This window comes from Amphiura filiformis, chromosome 7 (genome assembly GCF_039555335.1).
Source record: "Amphiura filiformis chromosome 7, Afil_fr2py, whole genome shotgun sequence".
NCBI classification, from domain to species: domain Eukaryota; kingdom Metazoa; phylum Echinodermata; class Ophiuroidea; order Amphilepidida; family Amphiuridae; genus Amphiura; species Amphiura filiformis.
Window position 1 is genome coordinate 46,246,515 of NC_092634.1, and position 22,476 is coordinate 46,268,990.

Sequence of the window (22,476 nt, forward strand, 5' to 3'; positions counted from 1 at the left end):
GAAAGAAAGAAAGAAAGAAAGAAAGAAAGAAAGAAAGAAAGAAAGAAAGAAAGAAAGAAAGAAAGAAAGAAAGAAAGAAAGAAAGAAAGAAAGAAAGAAAGAATAGAAAGAAAGAAATAAAGAAAGAAATAGATAAAGAAATATTCTCTTTTGTGCTTTCAGTGCTCCCTGCCAGCTCAGCAGACCTCAGTTTTGTTGTTTTGTTCCAATTTTGTTGTTGCTTGCCAAATGAATAAAATAAAAAATAAAAATAAAGAAATATTTATAAATTTTATTTTATACTTTAACAAAAGTTTTAAGGTTGACTGAACTCAGCAGCATTTACGAAGGTAGTAACTGTAGTATACACATAACATTAACAAAAGTGACAAGATCAACGCAGGATATGGTCTATTTGGAGCGGCGTCATGCCAATTTGATGTCATTTGGCGTGTTACTATGATTAGGTCCTCAATATTAATTTTCCTTGTTTGTTTATTAATTTAATATTTATATGTCACTAGTATCAGATTTAATCACATGTAACCATCGTTGACGGGAATCAAAAACAACAAAACAACCTAAGGCGTTTTACTTAAATTATTGAAGATTTTAGAAGAAATGGGTACACAAAAAGAAATGTTTACATAAACGTTATGTACGTATAGCTCATAATTAAGTAAAATTTACCTCAGAACTCTGCAATATTTACCTAAATATGTAATTTTTTGATTAATTTTGGTAAAATTAACTAATTTTTTTACACAATTTGCATAAAAGTTTACCTATACCGACTGCTGCACATGTATATGCGAGACATATAAGAAGAGAATGAGAGAATGGTAAGAAATACTGCACTTCATGGAAGCAAATGTTCAATATTATTGAACATTTGGCGTGTTACTATGACTAGCGGGACACCCGCGCTTCGCGCGGGTCCCCGCTAGATGAGTAAATGGGAGCGTTCACTAAAACAGGAGGAATTACTGAACAGGTAGAATAATTGAAAAGGTAAAAATTGCTGCTATAAAGCTTGCGATTTTCCGTTTTCATGTTTTTTTACCAATTCAATCCCGTTCCCGTTATTTTCTAAATCTGTCCTTTCTTACATTTCCCTTTTAGCTTCTTTTTTTATTTGCTGCATAGCTTGTCATTTCCCGTTTTCATTTTATTTATTTAATTCTGTACTCAGTTTAATAGCTTTTTTATTTAAATTTCCTGATCTTATTTTAGCTTTTTGCCGTACATGATCAGTTTCTTTCTTTCCTTCTTTAGCCTATTTTATTCCCGTTTTCATTTTCGTACTGTGACTAACTATAACCCACATATCGTACCTTTTTGTCCTCATTTTATTTTATTTTATATTTATAGTAGGCCTAGGCTTTCCTCTTCATGTTGTTTGTACTTTTTAACACACATCTTTTTCCCGTATTTATTACGCCCTCCCCATATAGCGTGTCTACGGTCGTTCACCCGTAATATCATTCATTACGGGACACTGCGTCGTTTACGCGCGAGCCGGCGTAGTGCTGCGTTACCCGCGCGGTATCGCTGCGATACGCGAGTGGCTTGGCATTAAATAAGCCCGTGCGACGCGCATGGCTAGCTTAGTAACTGATTACTTTTTTTGTTTACCTAGTATAGCAACGGACCACATTTTTACTGATTTTGAGGCCAATTCTTGACGGTTTTCAACCAAATTAATAACAGGACATTCCCGTATATTCCTCGATCTCCCGTATGAATTTGGCGACATTTGGATCCAAACTGACGGAGCCTTTCGATCTTCATACATAGATAGATAGATAGATAGATAGATAGATAGTCACAACATTCCCCTATTTATAGTAAGATTAGGGCCTCAATATTTCCTTGTTGATTTATTAATTTAATATTTATATGCCACTAGTATCAGATTTAATTACATGTAGCCATCGTTGATCAAAAACAACTAGACATAGCTGTGGTCTAAGACCACGAACACAGCCGTGTGGTGACCCCTTAATGACCTTTGACCTCAAAATCTACGAAAATAGGCATTGGCTTATGTCAATGCACGTGTGCACATAGTATCACTCTTATGTTATTTGTGACGCATGTGCAGTGCTATAGAGCAAATGTAATGGTCGACAGAAGAAGATGATGAAGAAGAAAGAACCTGTAAGAAAAAAGACACAGCGTGACTAACGTCACGACTGTGTAACAAAACAACATCAGTCGTTTTCCCTTAATATTATGGAACATTTACTTCTATAAAGTAAATAGCTTATTCGCAAAAGGTTATCAGAAAACAGAAAACGTTTAAATGTTGGGTTATACAAAGGGTATATAAGGGTATAAAACGTTTTCATAACATTCAGAAACAATTTTTAGAAAACTGATTTCAAAATATTATAACATAATGCTATTAAGTGTTGGCAAAATATTTGGCAAAAATGTTTGCAAAAAATATTTTACAATAACATTTTGACAACATTATAAAAAATGTAAAAATTGTAGTGTGTTTTCGTACAAAACGTTTCAATACGTTTTAATGACCATTACAACCCGACATTTAATGTTATTAAAACGTTTTTACCAAAACTAAATATATAAGGCCAAGTCAAATAAAAAACATGTTTCACGTCCGGGTTTTTGAAAAAAGGAGGAAGAGGGGCTTTTATTTTCTATTTTTATTGCAAAATCGGTGTAAATACCCATATTTAGCGCTATTTTAGCGTATACAATAATGCCTGGAAAAAGGAGGAGGCCTCTTTTTATTTGTTGTTCTGAGAGGTAGCCCCCCTCTAATTATCACAAAACCTTCCAAAAGTGTTTCTTGCATATTAGCAAGGCTATAGAAAGCATATCTACTTTCTAGACATATTTTTTGAAAAGTTATAACTGAATTTCAAAAAATAAAAAATAATTGAAGAAACCTCAAAAAAGGAAGCGGGAGGGGACGTGAAACATGTTTATTTTTTTATTTGGACTAACACGTTAAAAATGTTTTACAAATCAAAGGCCGCCAAAACGGATAAAGTCATGGAGTAAGCTCGTATCACCTCGCACATGGTCGCAGGTCCTATCACCTCCCGTGTGACACAGTGCCAACGCCCAAAATATACGGAGTGCTAATTTTTTAAGCATATCTGTTTGTCATTTTTAAATTGAGCGGATAATACCTATTTAATATATCTAATGTGAGTGAATGCGATTGTTATTACAAGAATTGCACTCTAGGGGGAAATATGAAGGAAAAACCAAAATAAAATCAGAACTTTAGAAGGAAGGACTTACAGATAAGCTTAGCGTATTATCGCTGAGGTTGTTCAAGAGTGGCAAGGAAGTAATACTAATTATTAGTAACTATAATTCTGACTAAAATTTCACTAGCACCCACGTACCCACACCCAACAGCTATATATCTAGTGTCAAATGCTGGAACAACTGAAATAATATGAAATTGAAAACAAATAAAATCATAACAAAACCAATCAAAATAAACAAACGTGTATAATTTGATAGCTTTGGTTTGGAGTAATATGCTTTAAGAGCCGGGATTAGATTTATAATTAAGGGTACGGTTTAGATTCAATTTCCGAAAAATTATTGAATATTCTGGATATCGAGTTAATGAGCTTAACACGAACTTACCTCTAAGCCCGTATAGTATTAGCTGCTTGTTTTAATTTTAACATGTTCGTCTTTGTTTAGGATATACAGGGGTGAACATAACTTGTACCTTAATTCTTCTCTCTCCTCGTTGACACTATCTATGCTATCCTAACTTAACATGTGATACTACAGTGAATATACTGCTACCACGGCACCAAATCTTGTATTGATTTTGAAGTCATCTACCAAAACGTCAAAATCATATCAATTTATGTTTACCTCATGTTAAGCCCTTCAAATTAAAGTCTTAGTTTAATGTTTAAGATTTCTAAAATCACGAGGTAATATTTAATTGTTAATTATTTATTATTTTCTTTATTTTGAAACGAGTGGTCACAGCCCAATATCAACAGTACATTTTGGCAATGCGGATTTAATTATATTTGCAATTATGGTTGATTTTATACATCTATATAAATAAAAGGAAGTCGCTAAATCTTGTGCGCGAATAGACTCAGAGATGATTTCACTTTCAGCTCTGATTTATTCGTACATTGATCGGGTACATATTGCCATTAAACCATCTGAGGTTCATTTTGCAAAATTGATGGTAACTAAGAGAATAACATAAAAAACTGTCGTGTTGCTATGCAAAATCGCATGCAGTGGCATTGTGGGTAATAAGGACAGTGTGAACCGCGTAATAATATTTCCATTAAAACCATACGCAGAGCAACATTGCCCTGTTTTCTGTCAACTGCGAGGTGGCCAAGAAATGATTCAGGCTATCTAGATGCACAACATCGCGTACTTTAAGAATGATCTTACGAGCTTTTCGCCCCTACGCAGAGCTACGCACCCCATTTTCCGCCACTGCACCGAAGTTGGCAGCCAAGAGATTAAGGCTACGTCGCGTGAATTTTATTATTTATTTTAGGCCTATAATGAATCGTCGTTTGGTTTTACAGCCACATTCATACGGGAGATTGAGGAATATACGGGGAACGCATTGCACTTTATTTGGTTGAAAACGGTCAAGACCAAGAATTGGCCTCAAAATCAGTGAAAATATGGTTAAAACCGGGGTTTTTCCCGGGATTTTTTGTTGTCAAAACTCAGTGGTAGCGCGTACCGTAACTAACTGGCAGCAGGGGTTGGCGTTAGTACGTCGGCGTACTGAGCAATGTGACGCGCACGTACGGGGTGCATAATATGCACAGACCAACTTTCCGTGCCAGAAAAGAAAAGAAAGGAAGACAAAACTGAAAAGGTAGGCCTATGGATGGGTCGGTTTGTGGATTATGCATGGTACTGGATTCGGTTAAGAGATTACCCGCCAAGATGATAAAAATCGTGAGGATACGAGAGGAAAGAAGGAAGCTAAAAATGAAAGAAAGAATGAATAAATAAATAAATAAATAAATAAATAAATAAATAAATAAATAAATAAATAAATAAATAAATAAATAAATAAATAAATAACGTAAAAAAAAAACTAAAATAATGAGAACAGAATTAAATAGATAAAATTCAAACGGGAAATCACAAGCTAAGCAGGAAATATGAAAAATGGGAACAAAATGTAGAAAAAAAGCCAAAACTAAAAGGAGAAATGTAAGAAATGGTAGATTTATAAAATAATGCATGGGAACGGGGCTCAATAAATGAATAACATGGAAACGGAAATCACGAGCTAAGCAGCATGGGAACAAAATAGACCTATGCAAAAGAAACTGAAGAGAAAGAAAGGAGCTAAATGAATAGAAAAAAAAAGAAGAAGACAAAAAAGGTAGGCCTACGGGTTATGATTACAGTAATTAAATGAAACGGGAGCAAACTAAAGAGGGAAAGAAAGAAACTAATCAGGAAAATTAAGGGAAAAAAGAAGTTAAAATTAGAAACTAATCAGGAAAAATAAGAAAAATAAATAACAACTGAAGGAAACGGAAATCACAAGCTAAGCAGCTGATAAAAATGAAGCTATAAAGGGAAACGTATAAGAAAGGATAGATTTAGAAAATAATGGGAATGGGGTAAGGCCTAGATAGATAAATAACATGGAAACGGAAAATCACAAGCTAAATAGCATTTTGTTTTAATGGAAACAAACTAGGCCCGTGCAGAATAAACTGAAAAGAAAATGGAAATGCAAGAAGGGACAGGTTTAGAAAAATAAAATTTACCTTTCAATGATTCTACCTTTTCAGTAATTCCTCCTGTTTTAGTGATCGCTCCCATTTACTCATCTAGCGGGGACCCGCGCGAAGCGCGGGTATCCCGCTAGTTGATAATAATGCAAGGTGTTCTTTATTTCGAGGGCCTATAGAGCCAGAAGCAGCTATGTCCATTGTTTTCTCAATTACATGTTACTCATTTCGGCAACAAATGTACGGTTAATTATACCCTCCATAATAAATGCAAGTGACTTTGTTGTACCGGGTGTCCCAAAAGTAACTTAACATTGTGAATATGCCATAACTTGAGTTGGGTTAATAGTGTTGTTACAAAAATTGCACAGTATGTAGATAATTCTTTTAGAAATGTTATGATACCAAACATGCCTATGTGGTCATGACCCTTTGGCATGAAATTAACGGATATCTACCGTACCGTAAAACCCACTTTTATAAACGCAAAATAAGTCTCGTCATTTGAGGCGTGATAACACGATATAACGTTTTATCGTTTTAAAATATGTTTTGTTCAATTTTGCTGTGTTTGTTTGATTGTTTGTTTGTTTGTTTTCAATGCGTAATCTTCATTTTCTTTTTATATGGATTTTATATGGAAACTGCTTAAGATCTTTTCTGAGGATTCGATGAACAGTTATACGCGGTACGTTGTTCTCCATTGAAAGTCGACGTACTGATCGTCTTGGGCTTTTCGCCACCGCTCTTCGTATGACATCGATGTTTGTAGCCGATCTTCCTGTTCTTTCACGTCCTGCCCGAGATAGATCATGAACAGATCCAGTTGATAGGAATATCTGCACTAGTTGCTGGATTGTATTTCGGCTGGGTGCATAATTTACATTAAAATGTTCCTTAAACTTTGCTTGAGTGAGTTTGTCCGACTTTGTCTCGGCAAAGAACCACACCATCTGAATCCGTTGATCTACAGCAAAATTCATCTTCATTTAAACTGTTTTAAAGTAAAGTTTAATATTGTCAATATATCCTAATTATAATCTAAAACAGCAGTCCCGCTTACGCTAATCCATGAATGTTCTTACCTAAATGTAGCATGTGCAGTGAGTGAACCAACTCTATTGTTCAGGGAAGCACATCATTCATGTGCTTGAACAAAGAACATATGAGCTTGCTTTTAGGGGTTTGATATTATACAAATATTAACTGTCTATGAGTGTGATGGTCGAAATATAATCACGAGGTGAAAGATGGATTGTTCCATTCCACGAGCCGGAACGGCGAGTGGAATGGAACAATACATCTTTCACCGAGTGATTATATTTCGACCATTACACGAATTTAAGACAGTTAATATTTGTTTTATATCACTCATGCATAAATTCTATTACTAAAATACTATTTAAGGTAGGAAATACATTTTTCATCAACATAACACCATGCTTTGCCGTGATATACTTCACATTTTGGGGTCTACCCCATGACTAAATCGGCGAGTCCAACAGTCAGCGCGCGGCTTAGCGCAGGCGCACTACGGCAGAGCACTGTGATAGTAAAGACTATCACACGGAGAGGGTGATGGTAAAAATGGCAAATGGTAATCAACCAATGAACTGTCTAGAATTTATGTATGAGTGATATAAACACATATGTACAGTCGCACTGTAAGGTCAAGGGGTCATCAATAATGCTGTTTTTGGTATCATACCAATTATAAAAGATCAATCTATATGAATATGTTCTCCATTTTGGTATGAAGTAGGAAATATTTGAGATATGGCAAATTCACAATGTTAAGTTACTTTTGGGACACGCTGTATATGCATGGTCACTTGAACAGTTAGCTAGACGCAAGTAACCATGCATATACCCAAAGTCACTTACATTTTCTTATGGATGGCAGAATTAACCGTCCATTTGTTACCAAAATGAGTAACATGTAATTAAGAAAACAAATGGACATAGCTGCTTCTGTCTCTAAGCCCTCGATTTGTTCAGCATCATATAGAGTTAGGATGATCAAAGTAAAAAAGTATCAAATTGTCATTTAACAGAGATTAATGTCAAATAAAAAGCAAATATTTAAATATTTTGCAATTCTCAATTTTGAATACGGGAGGAAAACAGTACACTCAAAATCAATTGTTAAGGGCCTTATGGGTGTCATTTCAATTTATAATCATGAAAGCATGGATATGGACCAAATTATCTCATTGAATCAATTTCATTGTACAACCAAACTCGTCTCGGCTTGTGTTCTGCAACAGACACTACACGTCATGGTGTACCAAAATTCATCCCTAAAGGCCTGCAATCAGCTTTCGACAAGAGTTTTTCTCTCACCGCACCTGCACTCTGGAACTCACTTCCATCTGAACTCCGTACTGCTGTTTCTCTGCCAAGTTTCAAGAAAGGTCTCAAAACCTTCCTGTTCCCACAATAATCTGGTGGCTTTGTTTCAGTTTGCTGTTTTATTTTGCCTTTCAAATATTTTGTGTTCCATCTTGGCGCCGTGGTCTTTATGAAATGGCGCCCTATAAATGCCTTGTATGTAATGTAATGTAATGTAATGTAATGTAATGTAATGTAATGTAATGTAATGTAATGTAATGTAATGTAATGTAATGTAAAAGCACAATAAGAGGCAACAATATCAAGTTACAGAACATAAGTTGAGGTTGATGTAGAACTGATTGAATCAACAATTCCAAAGTTTTTAGAACCCGAGCTTTCGATGCTTGCAGGATCTTTATCAAAGGATAAAGATCCTGCTAAATCGAAAGCTCAGGCCTCTAAAAACTTTTAAATTTTAGTAAACTCGCTATTTTTTGTGGATAAGTAGTTTCCAACAGCTTGCTTTTCACCTGAATCATTTTACAGATATCAAATACCAAATATGTTGTTGTTGTTGTATTTTGAATTAAATAAAGATTTAATTGACAAATGACACTTTGGCGGCGTTTTAATTTTGTTTTTCAATTTTAATATATACCTTTGTATAGCGTTGTGTTGGGGGATTATTATTTTTACCCATCAGTGTGGCGAAAATCTTTTTTCGTCTCACAAGTGGGCAAAGGTTTTTTTTCACAAAAACCTCCCATGACTCCCCTTGAAAGCAAATGGTGCGACCCATTATGTAATCCTTCAATGATCCCATAATCTTCATGCATTGTTCTTAAAAAGTATTCAGTAAAAAAGATTGAACCATATTAATCCATCACTCATCAAGAAATTGTTTGGTGTCATATACGATAATTGCATCATAATTATGATATCTCCTATATCGTTACGAAATTGTAGAAATATATTGGCAAATATCCAAGGTCAGCTAAAGAACATTGGACCAAAAAATACCAAAGGTCATTATTTTGGCAAAATTCCCATATTAAGTAATATGCAACTTTGATCTGCTGATGCACTTTTCCCGTTTAAAGAGAATGACCAAGTTTCATTTAAAAGTTTAAGAAAATTGTGTCTTTTAAAACCATCTACTTAAAACCTCAAAATTAAGAGGTGCAATACTAAGTTGCCGATTTAAAGTGGTACTGCACCCCTTGATAAATTTTTGACTATTTTTGCATTTTTCTCAAAAACTAATAACATTACTACACTGGAATTTCAGTGACTCAGGACAAGCGATACGTTATTTATGATAAGAAAAGAGGTACCGCTAGAATGTACCTCATTTCTTAACATACATAATGAACCACTTGTCTTGAATCACTGAAATTTCAGTGAAGTAATTGGATACCTTGGCCCTATAATATACATAACTTTTGTTACCAGTGTGTAGTTATTTTTTGAGAAAAATGAAAAATTAGTCATAAAATTTATCAGGGGATGTAGTGCATCATAAACGTAAGACGAGTTGAGCCATAAGGATAAACATGGTAACGGATAAGTGAGTGCTTCAAAACGAAAGACCAGTTTTATTTGCTCGTTCAATATATCCATATCTGTGGTATAACTAAACTCCTCAACAAAAGTCTGGAAAGTTTTTTTAAGCATCTAAACTATGTTCCCCTTTTGATTATTGTGGTGCTTGGAAAAGCTTTGTGGTCGCCTGCGCCGCAGTCGAATGAAATAATTAACATATTTATTTTGCCTTGGCCATTCTGGTATATAAGACAAGTAATTCAGCAAAATAAGCTCACGATACGCAAGTGAATCAGAATCCAGCTGGTTAACAGGTTAAATTCATGTCAGTACAGGCACACATTACAAATGTTTTCAGTTCCTATGTTATGTCAAAGGAAATTGACTTCAATTATGAAGAGAAGTTGGTAACCTTGGTTTACTTAAGGTTAACATTAAATAATGTACGATATTATAATAAATGACAACAGAGGAAAAAGAGACGGTATATTGCTCTGATGGGGTCCATTCCCACAACCTCCAGATCATGATCGCGCTCTGGTAGTTACAACCAATACAAGGGACTTGCACAATTGGCTTCTCATCTTACATTTTCTGGCGAAGTATTTTTTTTCTCTCATTGTAGTTTGTTTACATGTTGATAACAATGAGGGTCACTGCATTGTATGATTACAATTTCAAACCAGGAAACTGAGGTTTCACAAAATCCGTTTTATTAAATCCGTGATAGGTTATACAGTTTCAATAGATTTCTATGCATACTAGTTTATATTATCACCCTAAATATTGAGATTAGTGTATAAAGGATATAAAACAGGTGACGATGATATTTTATGATTATTAAATAAATGTTCTGAAATCATTCGTCATACTTGAAGGTCATGCAATGAAATTGTTTTCAATCCAGGGCAAAGCGAAAGAGAGGAAACAAATATAACAAGCAACACAACAACGACTGAAATGTTATAAAATATCGAAAATTCATTCTATTTGACTTCAAATAAACACATTGTCCTTTACAGAAGAAGTTAAAACATACGTTTGTAAAATAAGCCCTTTCGCAATTACAACTGCGCATATGCAGAAATGAAGTTGCCAAATACAATTAGAGATAAACACGACGAGGCTACTGTACATTTTCAATGGGGTGAACTTTGACGTTTGCATAAAAACGTCAGTTTGGTCTTCACAGGAAATATGAATTTGTATTTCACAGGAAATATTAACACATGTAGGAATGAATGTATGAAAATATGCCGCCATTGGAAATGCACTGCAGCCTCCTCGTGTTTATCTCCAAAAAATAGGCAAATATTACCCACAATGCATCATGATTCTGGAATTGCGAATCATCTTATACACTGCAAACCCGCGTTTACGTATATTAGGAGTTAAATATATTCTAAACATTCTAAAATGTTGATTTGTAAATGTGTTTAAGACCTAAAAGCTCCTAAAACAGAACATCACAATCATGCTTAAAAGGTTATATACCACGAATACTATAGTGCGATATATGAAAGTAGGAGATATTTTGTTTGTAGACTATCTAAAAAGCTATCACTGAAAATAGTTATAATTATAGAAAAATAATGATGTGGCACTTTTGTTTAAATATTAAAATTGCAAAGTATGTCAGGTTTAATAAGAATTCTTACTTATGAGAATATCACATTTTATGAGGAAATGTGTGGTATCACCTTCCTTCATTTAAAGGACAATATCTTCAAAAGGCAACTGTAAATTCCAACAAAATAAGCATATCATGTAGTAATTATATATTATTTTAATTAGCGTAATTTACATTTCAAATGAAATTAATTTTATATTTTCAATATTTTCTTCAAAATGCCAAGAACAACCATTTAGATTCAGTCTGTATAGTATTACATGATGACAACAACATATTCTGCCCCCTGGAGTACGGCATCACATGTTAACAATTTAGTTTATTCTGTAGGAAATATATGTGGGGGATACTCTTGCATAATCCTGAATGCAATGGTGTAGAAACTACATGATCATTTGCATGCATGTTTTACTAACTAGATTGACTGCATTCAAATCAAATTTATCCTTAAATTGATTTATACAAAGTTCTGCAACTAGTCAATCGTCGTTGCACTTCCTCCATCTCAATATTATATACAATATAATGTCACACAATATATCAAAATATACAGATATTACCATTCTGCCAAAACAGCAGGTAAGTACTAGTCTCTTACACAGTCTTCGTAATGAATCACAACATTATTCTCAAAAAATGTCACGTTTTTTCAAAGAACTTCGTATAAACCGTAAGGCGTGTGATTGGGTGTTTTAAATGGAGGCGGCGAACCTTTGTACCATGATGCCATGCGCGGTGGTAAGTAATCCGGATCATACTCCTGTTTATAAGTGCTATAATAGCTACTAGCATGACTGACATCCGAATTCACACGGCTAAGTCCACTTAAAGCTGGATTATCTATATGGATAGGTTTCTGATTGTTATGCTGATGATCCGATTGTAAATATTCGAATTTATAGGGATCGCTTTCGATGCTTGAATTATATGGAGTATGGCAATCAATGTTGTGTTTGTTGCCATGATCTTGATGAGAACATTCGCAAGAATATTGGGGATTATGATGAGGATGAGGATGATGATGGTGATTATGGAGAGAAAGTTCGTGAGAATAATCCGGCTCACGGGATTCAGGTAGTCCCTCATTATTTCGATTATCACCATTGGGACGATAGGCTTGGCTTGGATGATAAATCGGATTGTTGCTAAAAACTGCCTCCGGATGATACAAGGTCGGATCATGAAAATGTATTTCTGGTGGAGGTAGTTGATCAAGATCAATGGTCCAATTTTCTGAATTAACTGGTGGAAGGGAGCCACCATAAATGTGTTCTTGTGGATAAAATGGTTCAACTGTAAAATCAACTTGGTTGCTACCAAATACAAGTTCCGAGTTGCAGCTACTAGCACTAGGATCCTGATATCGTGGTTCTAACATAGTTACTCCAGGTGGACCTGCCACAATAGAATGCGCGGGAAATTTATTGAGATTCGCATGCATCTCTTCATAGGTACTATCCATACACAGTTCAGGTAGACTTAAAGGAATTGGATCAGATATGTCTGGTTTAGGTATTTCCTTCTGTACTCTAGTCCGACATTTAAGTCCTAATGTTAACCCTAGTAGGAGAACGCTTATCAGAGCACCACTACATATGAGTATTAAGCCTGTGAACAACGACGGTTTTTTACCAAATTTACTCTCTTCATTACGCAATATTTCATTTGGTAGCAAGCCCCCGATATCAATCGGTGGTCCAGTCACAAAAGACTCGTTAAAGCGATCTGCAGTTGTTGCTGCTGTTGTTGAGCTAATTTCTGTCGTTGTGCGCATTTCAGATGGTGTATTGCTCTTAGTGGTGGTCTCTTGATCATGTTGTACAGTAGGAAAACTTTGTAGAATATCCACTGGAATGTCAATTTCACGAACAAGTCCGACATCAGTTTCATGCCTTATTCCATTCCATTTCGCGTGAAGTATTTTCCAATCTGGATTATTCATGTCAGGAACAACTAGCCTCTTACCTGGATTACCACGACGTCCAGTTGATGCAATATTTGATGGAGGACGCTTCCTCACGTTGGGATCATCGCCTTGTGCGATAAAAGTTGGCTTTTTGCCTACTCTTAAAACCGTTTCAATATCTTTGCGACCTATCTGATCAGAATATATAACACAAGTCACTAGAATACCACTGTCACTGTTGGAGACGTTAGTAATGCTTAGCTCTTTACCATCATATTTGAATAAGTATCTATTTTGAGATAAAGGAGGGTATATAGTCCACGCTAATCTTCTTCCGTCAGAAGATTTTGATTCCTTTGGAGGACAATTGAATTTTGCATCCTCACTCACTTTGACCCAAAGAGAATTTTCTTCTTCTTCGTAAAAAACTGGTGGTAGTGTTGGAGGAGGAAGAGGCTTTCGCACACGAAGAGAACCAATAGTACAAGTTTCGGTCTCAACAGTTCCATCGCGAAGTGAGAAATACATAGCGCACGTGAATGTGGCTTCCAAAGTCTCTCCATCATTAGGTTTAATACGATGTCTTAATTTACGTAATTTTACGGTGTCATTCTTCAAGGACCGAGAATCTGTCGTTACGCTTATTCCATTCTCTTGTAACTCCAATGATCGCGACCACTCGGCGTCACGAACTGAACATCCGACTGCAACGGATGTCTCAGTTGTTACAAAACCATCTGAATCAAAATCAGGTGGCTCAAAGCAACGTAGTTTGGGCTTATTCCACCTTTCTATCACAGTAATCGAAGCTGCTTTTGATTTTCGCATTCTACGTTGGTTATGATCACCAAATTCGATGATGTAGCATTGGTGCGCACCAGCATCACCAAAAGTAACATTTCGGATTTCCAGATGGAATTCCACACGGTCGTCAAATGTGTACTTCAGTATGGAATACCTATCCATTTTGTCGTTAACGAGCACTTCAAGACCACTGGTCTGGAAACTATCTTCCTTCATCCATGCAACCACCTGATTGTCCCTCAAAAAATTTACGCTACAATGGAGTCTCGCAGTTTTACCTTCTTGAACGGTGATATTTGTAGGTTCCGAAAGGAAACTTGGTAATCCGATGGTAGATTGTTCTCCTGTATTATATTGCACTTGACACAACAAAATGCTTACTGCAAGAGCAATTCTGGAATAAAACTTAAGCGCAGTTTCAAATTTATCATGAAAAATATATCTCGACGCCATTGTCTGTGAATGTACGTGTATATCTTCTTCTGCACAAATGATGTAAGTTCACAGAGAAGCGTTCTGAGTAACTACTGACACAGATTTTGAAAAAGTGCAGACAATAATGCTTAAGTGGAAGTACAACGTATCCGAAGTTTTGACACAATGACTATGATATTAGTCATTCGGTTGATTTGAAAGTCCACAGTTGAATGATGGCAATGTCTGTCATTGAACTGAGCTAGTTATAAGCACAGTATGAGACATTGGACTATTATAAATGTAGGTCCGGTCTCGTGTTTGCTGTGCCGATGAAAGTAGAGATGATCTAGCCCTGATATACTGCTGTCACTTCGTATTTTACATTTTGGCTTTAGTCTAGATCACGTGTCGGGTTATGACAGTAGTGACGTCACGATGTGTAAAGACTTCTGATTGGTGCATATCCGGCTGTATACAAATTCACGGGCTGCAATTATTATGTGTATATGTTATTAATTATGAATTGTTGGTATATTTTTCGTGGCATTTTATGTTTATGAAAATATCAAGGAAGTGCTTATTTTAATGTAATCATACTTAATTATCTTACATTCTGAACATGCAAAATTTAATTCCAGTGTCAAGTTAGAAAGACCGGAACACTTTCCTCCAAAAGTTATTATCAGTTAATTTAAAGGGGTTTTTTGAGCCTGTTTTATAATAGAATTATAAAATGATACCCATATTCATTGAACATGTTAAAAATATTACCATTTGACATATGCGACCATGTAGCTCAAGGGATGTACCATTTAATATTTTCCAGGGGGCCTGGAAGGGTTTTTTTAAATATCACCCGCTGAACAATGCTGAATGACAAAAAAAGAAAGAAAAAAAAAAAAGAAAAAGAAAAGAATGTCACTAAAACAGTACATTAATTAAAAAATTCGGCCAAATTACCTAGTGTTAAAAAAAACTAAACAAGTTCGCTGCCTTTGGTGGCGACAAAATACGTTTTTGTCATATGAAAATTGACGGAATATGGAATTTTAAAATTTGATTCCCATTTAGGTCGAACTTAAGGATTAGGGTCGAGTTACGTTTCATTTAGTAAAACATAACATATATTTTTAATTTAAATCATTTCCGTATTTTACTAAAATCTGGAGTTGTGTATAAAACTCAGATTATAGTAATGATCATGATCTGAGACTAATATAGGTATATTAGTCATGATGGTTTGAATTTGATTATTATCCTTGGCAAAAATGTTATGAAAATTAAGAACAAGTCATTGCCTGTGATGAGACATTGCTAGGAAGAAATTAAATTATGCATGGGCGTGGGCAAGACACGACGCGGAGTCTATCCTATAATGTCCATTATAATATTATAACGTATTGCATAAAATTTTGAAATTATTTGCAAATTGTGGAAATTAATTTACAAGGATTGTCGCCATTTAGACCTGGTTAATTAGCATAATTATAGTCTAATGTCTGTCTATAATATTATGGCAGCCTTACTCAACAGATAAATGGAATACTTCCAACAAAAACAAAACTATACACTCTTAGAAAAATGGTTCTACAAGGTTCTTCTGTTGTCCTCCCGGGGAGCATTCTTCAAAGTATATGAAGAAAGAATGTAAAGAAAGGTTCTTCAAAGTATCATTAATGCTTTGAACATAAAAATATAAAGAACCCACGTTTCCAAGAGGGATCCCTATGGGACAATTCTTTTCCAAGCGTGTTGTCGTGTAGTTGACAGTATCATGTCAGTTTGAACATTTTTTTAAAAATACTAAGGGATGAAATCAAAATTCGCTGCTGGTTGAACCACGTTCTATTGTTAAGGAAAACATAAACCGGCTCCAACCGGATGGAACCGCCAGGAACCGGTGGTTGACAGCGCGCCGGTCGAGTTTGATTTCATCCCTAAACCACCTTCTAAAGGGCTCGGATAGCGACGTTTGCACAGTATTTTTGTGGAACCTGAGAGTACATCAGGCACACCAAATTGCATTCTGAATACGCGGAATATCATACTGATATCAAATAATTTAGAATTTTTGAAATTCGCGATAATACAAATTTTAAAACAAACGATTAAAAAATAATATTTTTGACATTTAAGTACTTTCTAAAGTGTATGTAGCTGAGTTCATTCAGTTTGGAACGTGTTTCCAAAAAGCTAAAAAATGGTCATTCAGCGTGGACTGCTAAAAATTGGGTTCATTGGTGGTATATCCAATTTTTCAAAAATACTTCATTTGTCAATTTTAATTCAATTTATTTCAAAATTTTTAATTTTACTCTATTTTGGCCCAAAACATTGTGTTTTTTTGGATGATAAACGGATGATAAAACGGGATCATTTGGTGTAGCTTCCATACATTATAATGGCATTGGATGTAAGCTTTTGAAAAAGGGGCTCTATTGACAGGCATATGACGCGTTCCAATGCGAGTGCCCCACCCGCTTTCTATGTATATAACTCTGAGCGTAGCTTGGATATTTATAACCATAAGCTTACACTCAAGTTCACAACATAAATTCTCAAGTTAGTAAATTTCCTGAGTATGAATAGCATGTCCGATTATTTCAATGATGGAAGTTACACATTAACAAGTTTTAAACATCAGACACTAGCAATGTTAGCGGAGAACATCATAACAATACCTTTCATATTATACATGCACCTGCGAATAGACGAATCCAATTACACGCATTCCTACTCCTCAATGGCAGCCATAGCCGCGACGGGGACCCAACTATCTCACCTAAAATGTGAGATGATGCGACCTTGAAGGGGATTGTAAACTGCATTCTATCACCCGTGTTACACGTAGACAAAAGAATGATGACAGTTAACAACACAAAAGAATCTAACATCGAATTTTAAGCGGGTTTAATCCACCCAATTGGGCACTCACAACACCTGGTTGGTGCATGCGGGGAACCAGATATGGCCGACCAAATCCTGACCATGACTTGGCTCGTTGGATTCATCTATATCAGTTGTTATGCCTCTTATTATTATTTTTTTGTTCACGGCATCCCGGCAGTGAACAGTGTCCCCACCATGCCCACCACATCTCATATATGCACAGTTTATCCCTTACATATCCTGTGTCTTGAATAGCTATTGTAGCCCACCAACCCTGTGGTTAAGAGGCTAGGAAATAATTCCTAATATCTCTACCCTAGTTTGTATGCCTTTTTTAATCCTGCCCCACATGACAAGGACTATTTAGCCCATTTAATCTGGCAGTGAGACTGTTCAGTGTAGGAAATGTGTAGCCTTTTTTTATAAACATGTTTGCTATTGGCTTATAGGCCATCACATGCTGACAATACACATAACTGATTGGTTAATCAAAGCTAGGCAGGTCGTGGTCAGTATACTGAATGTTTACTTTGCGACTAGGCCTACCATCTGTATAGAAAACTATGCAGCAAGCTACAATGGGCGATTTACTTCGCACAAAACTAAGTCCATTATCTATACTTAATTCAATGTTTATTGATTCTTGGAATAACCCAGCAATGTGTGTATAAACCTGTATAATATATTTTATGTTACAAAATAATAATTGGTGTTCATAAAAGCAGGGATATGAAACAAATATCCCTGACAGAAGCTAGCAAGACCATAATGGCTGTGTAATTTGTTTACTTTAGTGATAAGGCATATCGCATCTGTATAGAAAATTATATTTAACAAACTTGAGATATTGTCAACATGAAATAATAGTGGACATTTTGATACAATTTTCTTCATAGTTATAGCCAAATCTGTTTCCTGTAGGTGGCTTAAAAACCTAAATGCAAAATGAGATCCTACAATGTATAGGTGGCTTAAACATGTTAAAATTAAATGCAAAATGAGGTTAAAAAATATGTTTTCCAGAGTGAAGACTTACGTATCATTATTATGCCTCATGTCACTTATTTATTGTCGAATATCAAAGTGCAGAGTAGGTTAGATATGAATGTTAATAATAGTTAGACCAAAGTAGCTCAAAGTACTACACCTAATCCGTGAACTTTGTCTTTTTTAAAGACACATTCTTGTTTGGAGGTTCAGTGGTGTGCAATGTGGATGCGTTCTGCACATTCCGCACCTTGTAGGATTTAACTGAAAATTTAATTAAGAATAGCATTGATGGGCGATGCCTTTTTAAAAATATATTATTTTGGGTAATGCTTTGTCTAGCTGTGATCACTCATGTTTCGAATGGTCAACTGTTCATTCGTGGCAGTCTATATTTAGGTGAAATATTTGTCATTCAATTTGCCATAGAAGTAGTGATGTAACAGGATTAATTACCATAGCGATAGGTGAAAACAATTTTTAAATATATTGCCATGCACTATAAGTAAACTGCACTCCTCACCTGTCTTGTCGGTGCATGTGTGCAATCATAGATTAAATACATAAAATATCGCTCTTTTCGAAGACACTAACTGTACAGATGCGAGTGAAGCGTACATGGACTCTACATAATGTGAAATGTCTTTATGCCTATTCTCTGATAATCAATGGTGGTGCGATGCAGACCTGGGATGCAGAGTTACAGCGTACGTCTAGTGCAGAGCAATACCAAGTTCACAAATTGAATCCTAGTGTGTCAGCTTTATTTGTCTCAATATTTGAGAGTAAACACCGTTAGGTCATGCTCCCTTCCGATCACTCATATTTTTGAAAATTATAGGGAATTTGCTCAAATTATGTTTATATCTAAACTCAAACATGTCAATTTAAGGTGGTACTACACCCCTTGATAAATTTTTTCTCATAAATTAATAACACACTGGTAACAAAAGTTATGTACATTACAGGGGCAAGGAATCCAGTTACTCTACTGGAATTTAAGTGACTCAAGACAAGCGATACGTTATTTATGATAAAAAAAGACGTACTGCTAGAATGTACCTCATTTCTTAACATATATAATGAACCACTTATCTTGAATCACTGAAATTTCAGTGAAGTAATTGGATTCCTTGCCCCTATAATATACATAGCTTTTGTTACCAGTGTGTAGTTATTTTGTGAGAAAAATAAAAAACATTAGTCACAAAATTTATTAGTGGGTGTTGTACCACCTTATGCCATATTGTAACATTTGTTGATGAGGACGCCCTCAATGCTTTTCAACGATTTTTACACGATTGTATTGTACTTAAGGAAACTAATATATATAACAACCTGCCAAAATAAAGGCGTATTACGATCAAAATATTAGTCGAACGCATACGGGATGTTCATAACACAGTAGGTCTACGTACAGTTTGATCAGCTCTTAAGAGGCGGGAAATGTTAGGCTTTTACCACTATGCCGAAAAGTAGACCCACGTTAAGAGTGCTATTAGTTGACCTGTCTGGTCCATATTTTTTTGTGTTAAAAAGAAAGTAGACAAAGTATAGGACTTGAATTAATAATTCTTGATGCTTCTGGCCAGATGTCACAAGACAATTCTCAAAATAAAATATTTTGATATTAATCCGCGATGTTACAAGGCCCGCCGATTAAGAGCTGATCAAAGTATAGGGCCTAGGCCGACATGGCGTGTGGGACGGTCATAAAAACATCGAAAGGACTGACCTGAGACACTTTCAACGGAGTTGCTCGCATTGGCTACAAATTTTATGCATTAGATTTTAATTATTAAATAGCAATTTTCTTTGTATTGCCTCATCTGTTTGGGCCAAAATTAAAAGACATATTTGACAGTGAAAACTAACATTTTGTAGCGAAAATATCAGTGGCGATGGGGTAACCAGTGGGGGGGGCACAAAAACTGGGAAGAGCAAAAATATGGAAAATAGGCAAAAAATTAGGCTCGCACATCTTGCCAACCCCGGAACGTCAGGTCTCGTAACGCCATTGAAAAAATACACTTCTATTTCTTATGAAAAGTTAAAATTCGGCTTTTTATAAGTTCAGAAAACGCCATCTTACCAGGAAATTAACAATGCACCTCTTGTGAATAGAGGGCAGTATGATTCAGTTAGTTCTTTCCCAGTGAAAATAATTGATTCGAAAATGGAATGTATAAAAGACTGTGCAACTATATATAGATTCAATACAAAGATTTGAAAAGCAAACAGTTAAGTCATAGTTCATATCTATGTTTTATTTCTTTTATTTACACTATATAGGGTAGCCTGATCCGGTTAGCTGTTATAACACATGGCACCGTTTCAAACAATATCATCATAATTATTACAATAGCTTGTGCCAAAAAGCCTTAGGCCTACGGCCCCATGACACATAGCATTAACAGCTGAGCCTGTCATTACCATATTACGATAAAGCTGACCGGTTGGCGCCTGGATAGCTGTTGGGCTACGAGTATGCATTTTACCAAGTTAGCAATAGGTAATTGCTTCATTTTGCATATGCATGACTTTCTTTATTATACTCAAAATCGGATTTTATTATACATGTTATAAGGAAGTTGTTTACGTGTATATTAGGCTCCTTCACAACCGGTTTCTGTCGTGTATGTTTGCGAGTGACCACAAGCAGACTGGGTTGCCAGGGACTACAGGACAAAATACCTGTTTCTGACTATAACTATTACGTTTGGCACCCTACAGCTATACTGATAATGGTTAATTGGAAATCTGAAAATAAACACTTATTTTGTAAACAGATGATACTCTGTGATTATTCATGGATGGAAATTTAGGAAATTGCTGTTAATGGAATAATTGATATATTAAACATACATTTTGTTTTGTCGACGATAAAAATCCATTCACAAATAAGGTTTTTACGAACCATTTGACATTAAATATTTTGAACAATTGCTCTATGAAAAATGATATAAATGCACCCCTGCTGATCCAGGCTACTGATAAGCTGTCAACAAGTGACCACTAATTCAACAATTATAATGAACAATTATCTGACCAGACAGGAACCAAGCTGGGTATAAGGTGCCCAGGCACCTGCACTGTTAACCATGTTAACTAGGGTTAGTTCATACCATCACTAATTGATGTTGGGAGTGACACTAGTTAAGTAAATTAAGTATAAATTAAATGTAGACCTATTTAACACACATTTTTCAATTTAGCTTATAGTATGTCATTGGTGGTATTCGTGGTAACAACATTTCCAACTCGGTTAGTTGTGCATGTGCTACACACAAAAAATTACTAGCATTCCAAGTACTTGTCAATGTAAAATTATGAAACATGAATTTCATCCATGGTGTTGCCTTTTTAAAGACATTTCTTGTTAAAGCTGGTCCGTTTCACAATTCCTGGAATGTGAGGAAGCGGGGCACACCGTCATCATCCCTATATCTTCGTGTTAAAAATTGCCGTGATAGTACGATGAATCCTCACGTTTTTCAATAGCTACGCATGGTGATTTTATTCGAGATAGGCCGAGCGACTTAGGCTAAGCATACAATTTGAGATTTTGAGAGCCTGCCACACTGTTTCTTTCTATGTTTTTACGATTTTCGCATGATCAGTATATGGTTGGCCGTAACCGCCACAACGCGGAGCTGCTACGCGTAGCTTACTTTTCGCTTCGCGGAGCTAAATTGACCAATCATGTTAGATCTTTTCATTACGCGGAGCCAGTGGATGCATCCTCGTTCCAGAGAGAGAAAACTCTTGCCAAAATTAATGTTTACTATGGGGATTTTAAATGAATCGATTGTAAATAAACCACGACCAGTTGTACAGGATCAATACCATTGTTTGATTAGTGTATAGTCAATGTTACCTTGCATGCATGTGTCATGTGTGTGGCGTGTTTGTTTGTTTGTTTGTCTACTGTGTCAGGCTAGGATCACTGACACCCACGGTACTGATATTGTCATACTATCACGGTGATCATATTGTTGAATGTTGTTGACTTTAAAATAATCATGATGCAGTCATGTCTACAGTAGAATTCACCACGACCTTTGAAGGACTTAAACCCCATTAAAAGCTATTAAACCAAGATAACACTCAATGAAAACAGCTCAACTATGTTACATCAGATCTTCTCTGGTTAAATACACACTGCACTTGTGTCTGTTTTACCTGTGCAATGAGCAATGAGCTGGTATTATAGTTTCAGTTGGGTGAACGATTATAAAGCGAAC

At 35.6% G+C, this 22,476-nt stretch overlaps 1 protein-coding gene and 1 long non-coding RNA gene across 2 annotated transcripts in view; both read right to left on the reverse strand.

The window, feature by feature from the left end:
- Positions 1-22,476, reverse strand: part of LOC140157252 (uncharacterized) — a 246,147-nt gene that overhangs the window by 140,465 nt on the left and 83,206 nt on the right. The gene's annotated exons all lie outside the window — the stretch shown is intronic.
- LOC140157246 (uncharacterized) lies at positions 11,048-14,674 on the reverse strand. The gene has a single exon (XM_072180371.1). The coding sequence runs from the start codon at positions 14,390-14,392 to the stop codon at positions 11,879-11,881; it is 2,514 nt and encodes an 837-aa protein (XP_072036472.1). The 5' UTR covers positions 14,393-14,674; the 3' UTR covers positions 11,048-11,878.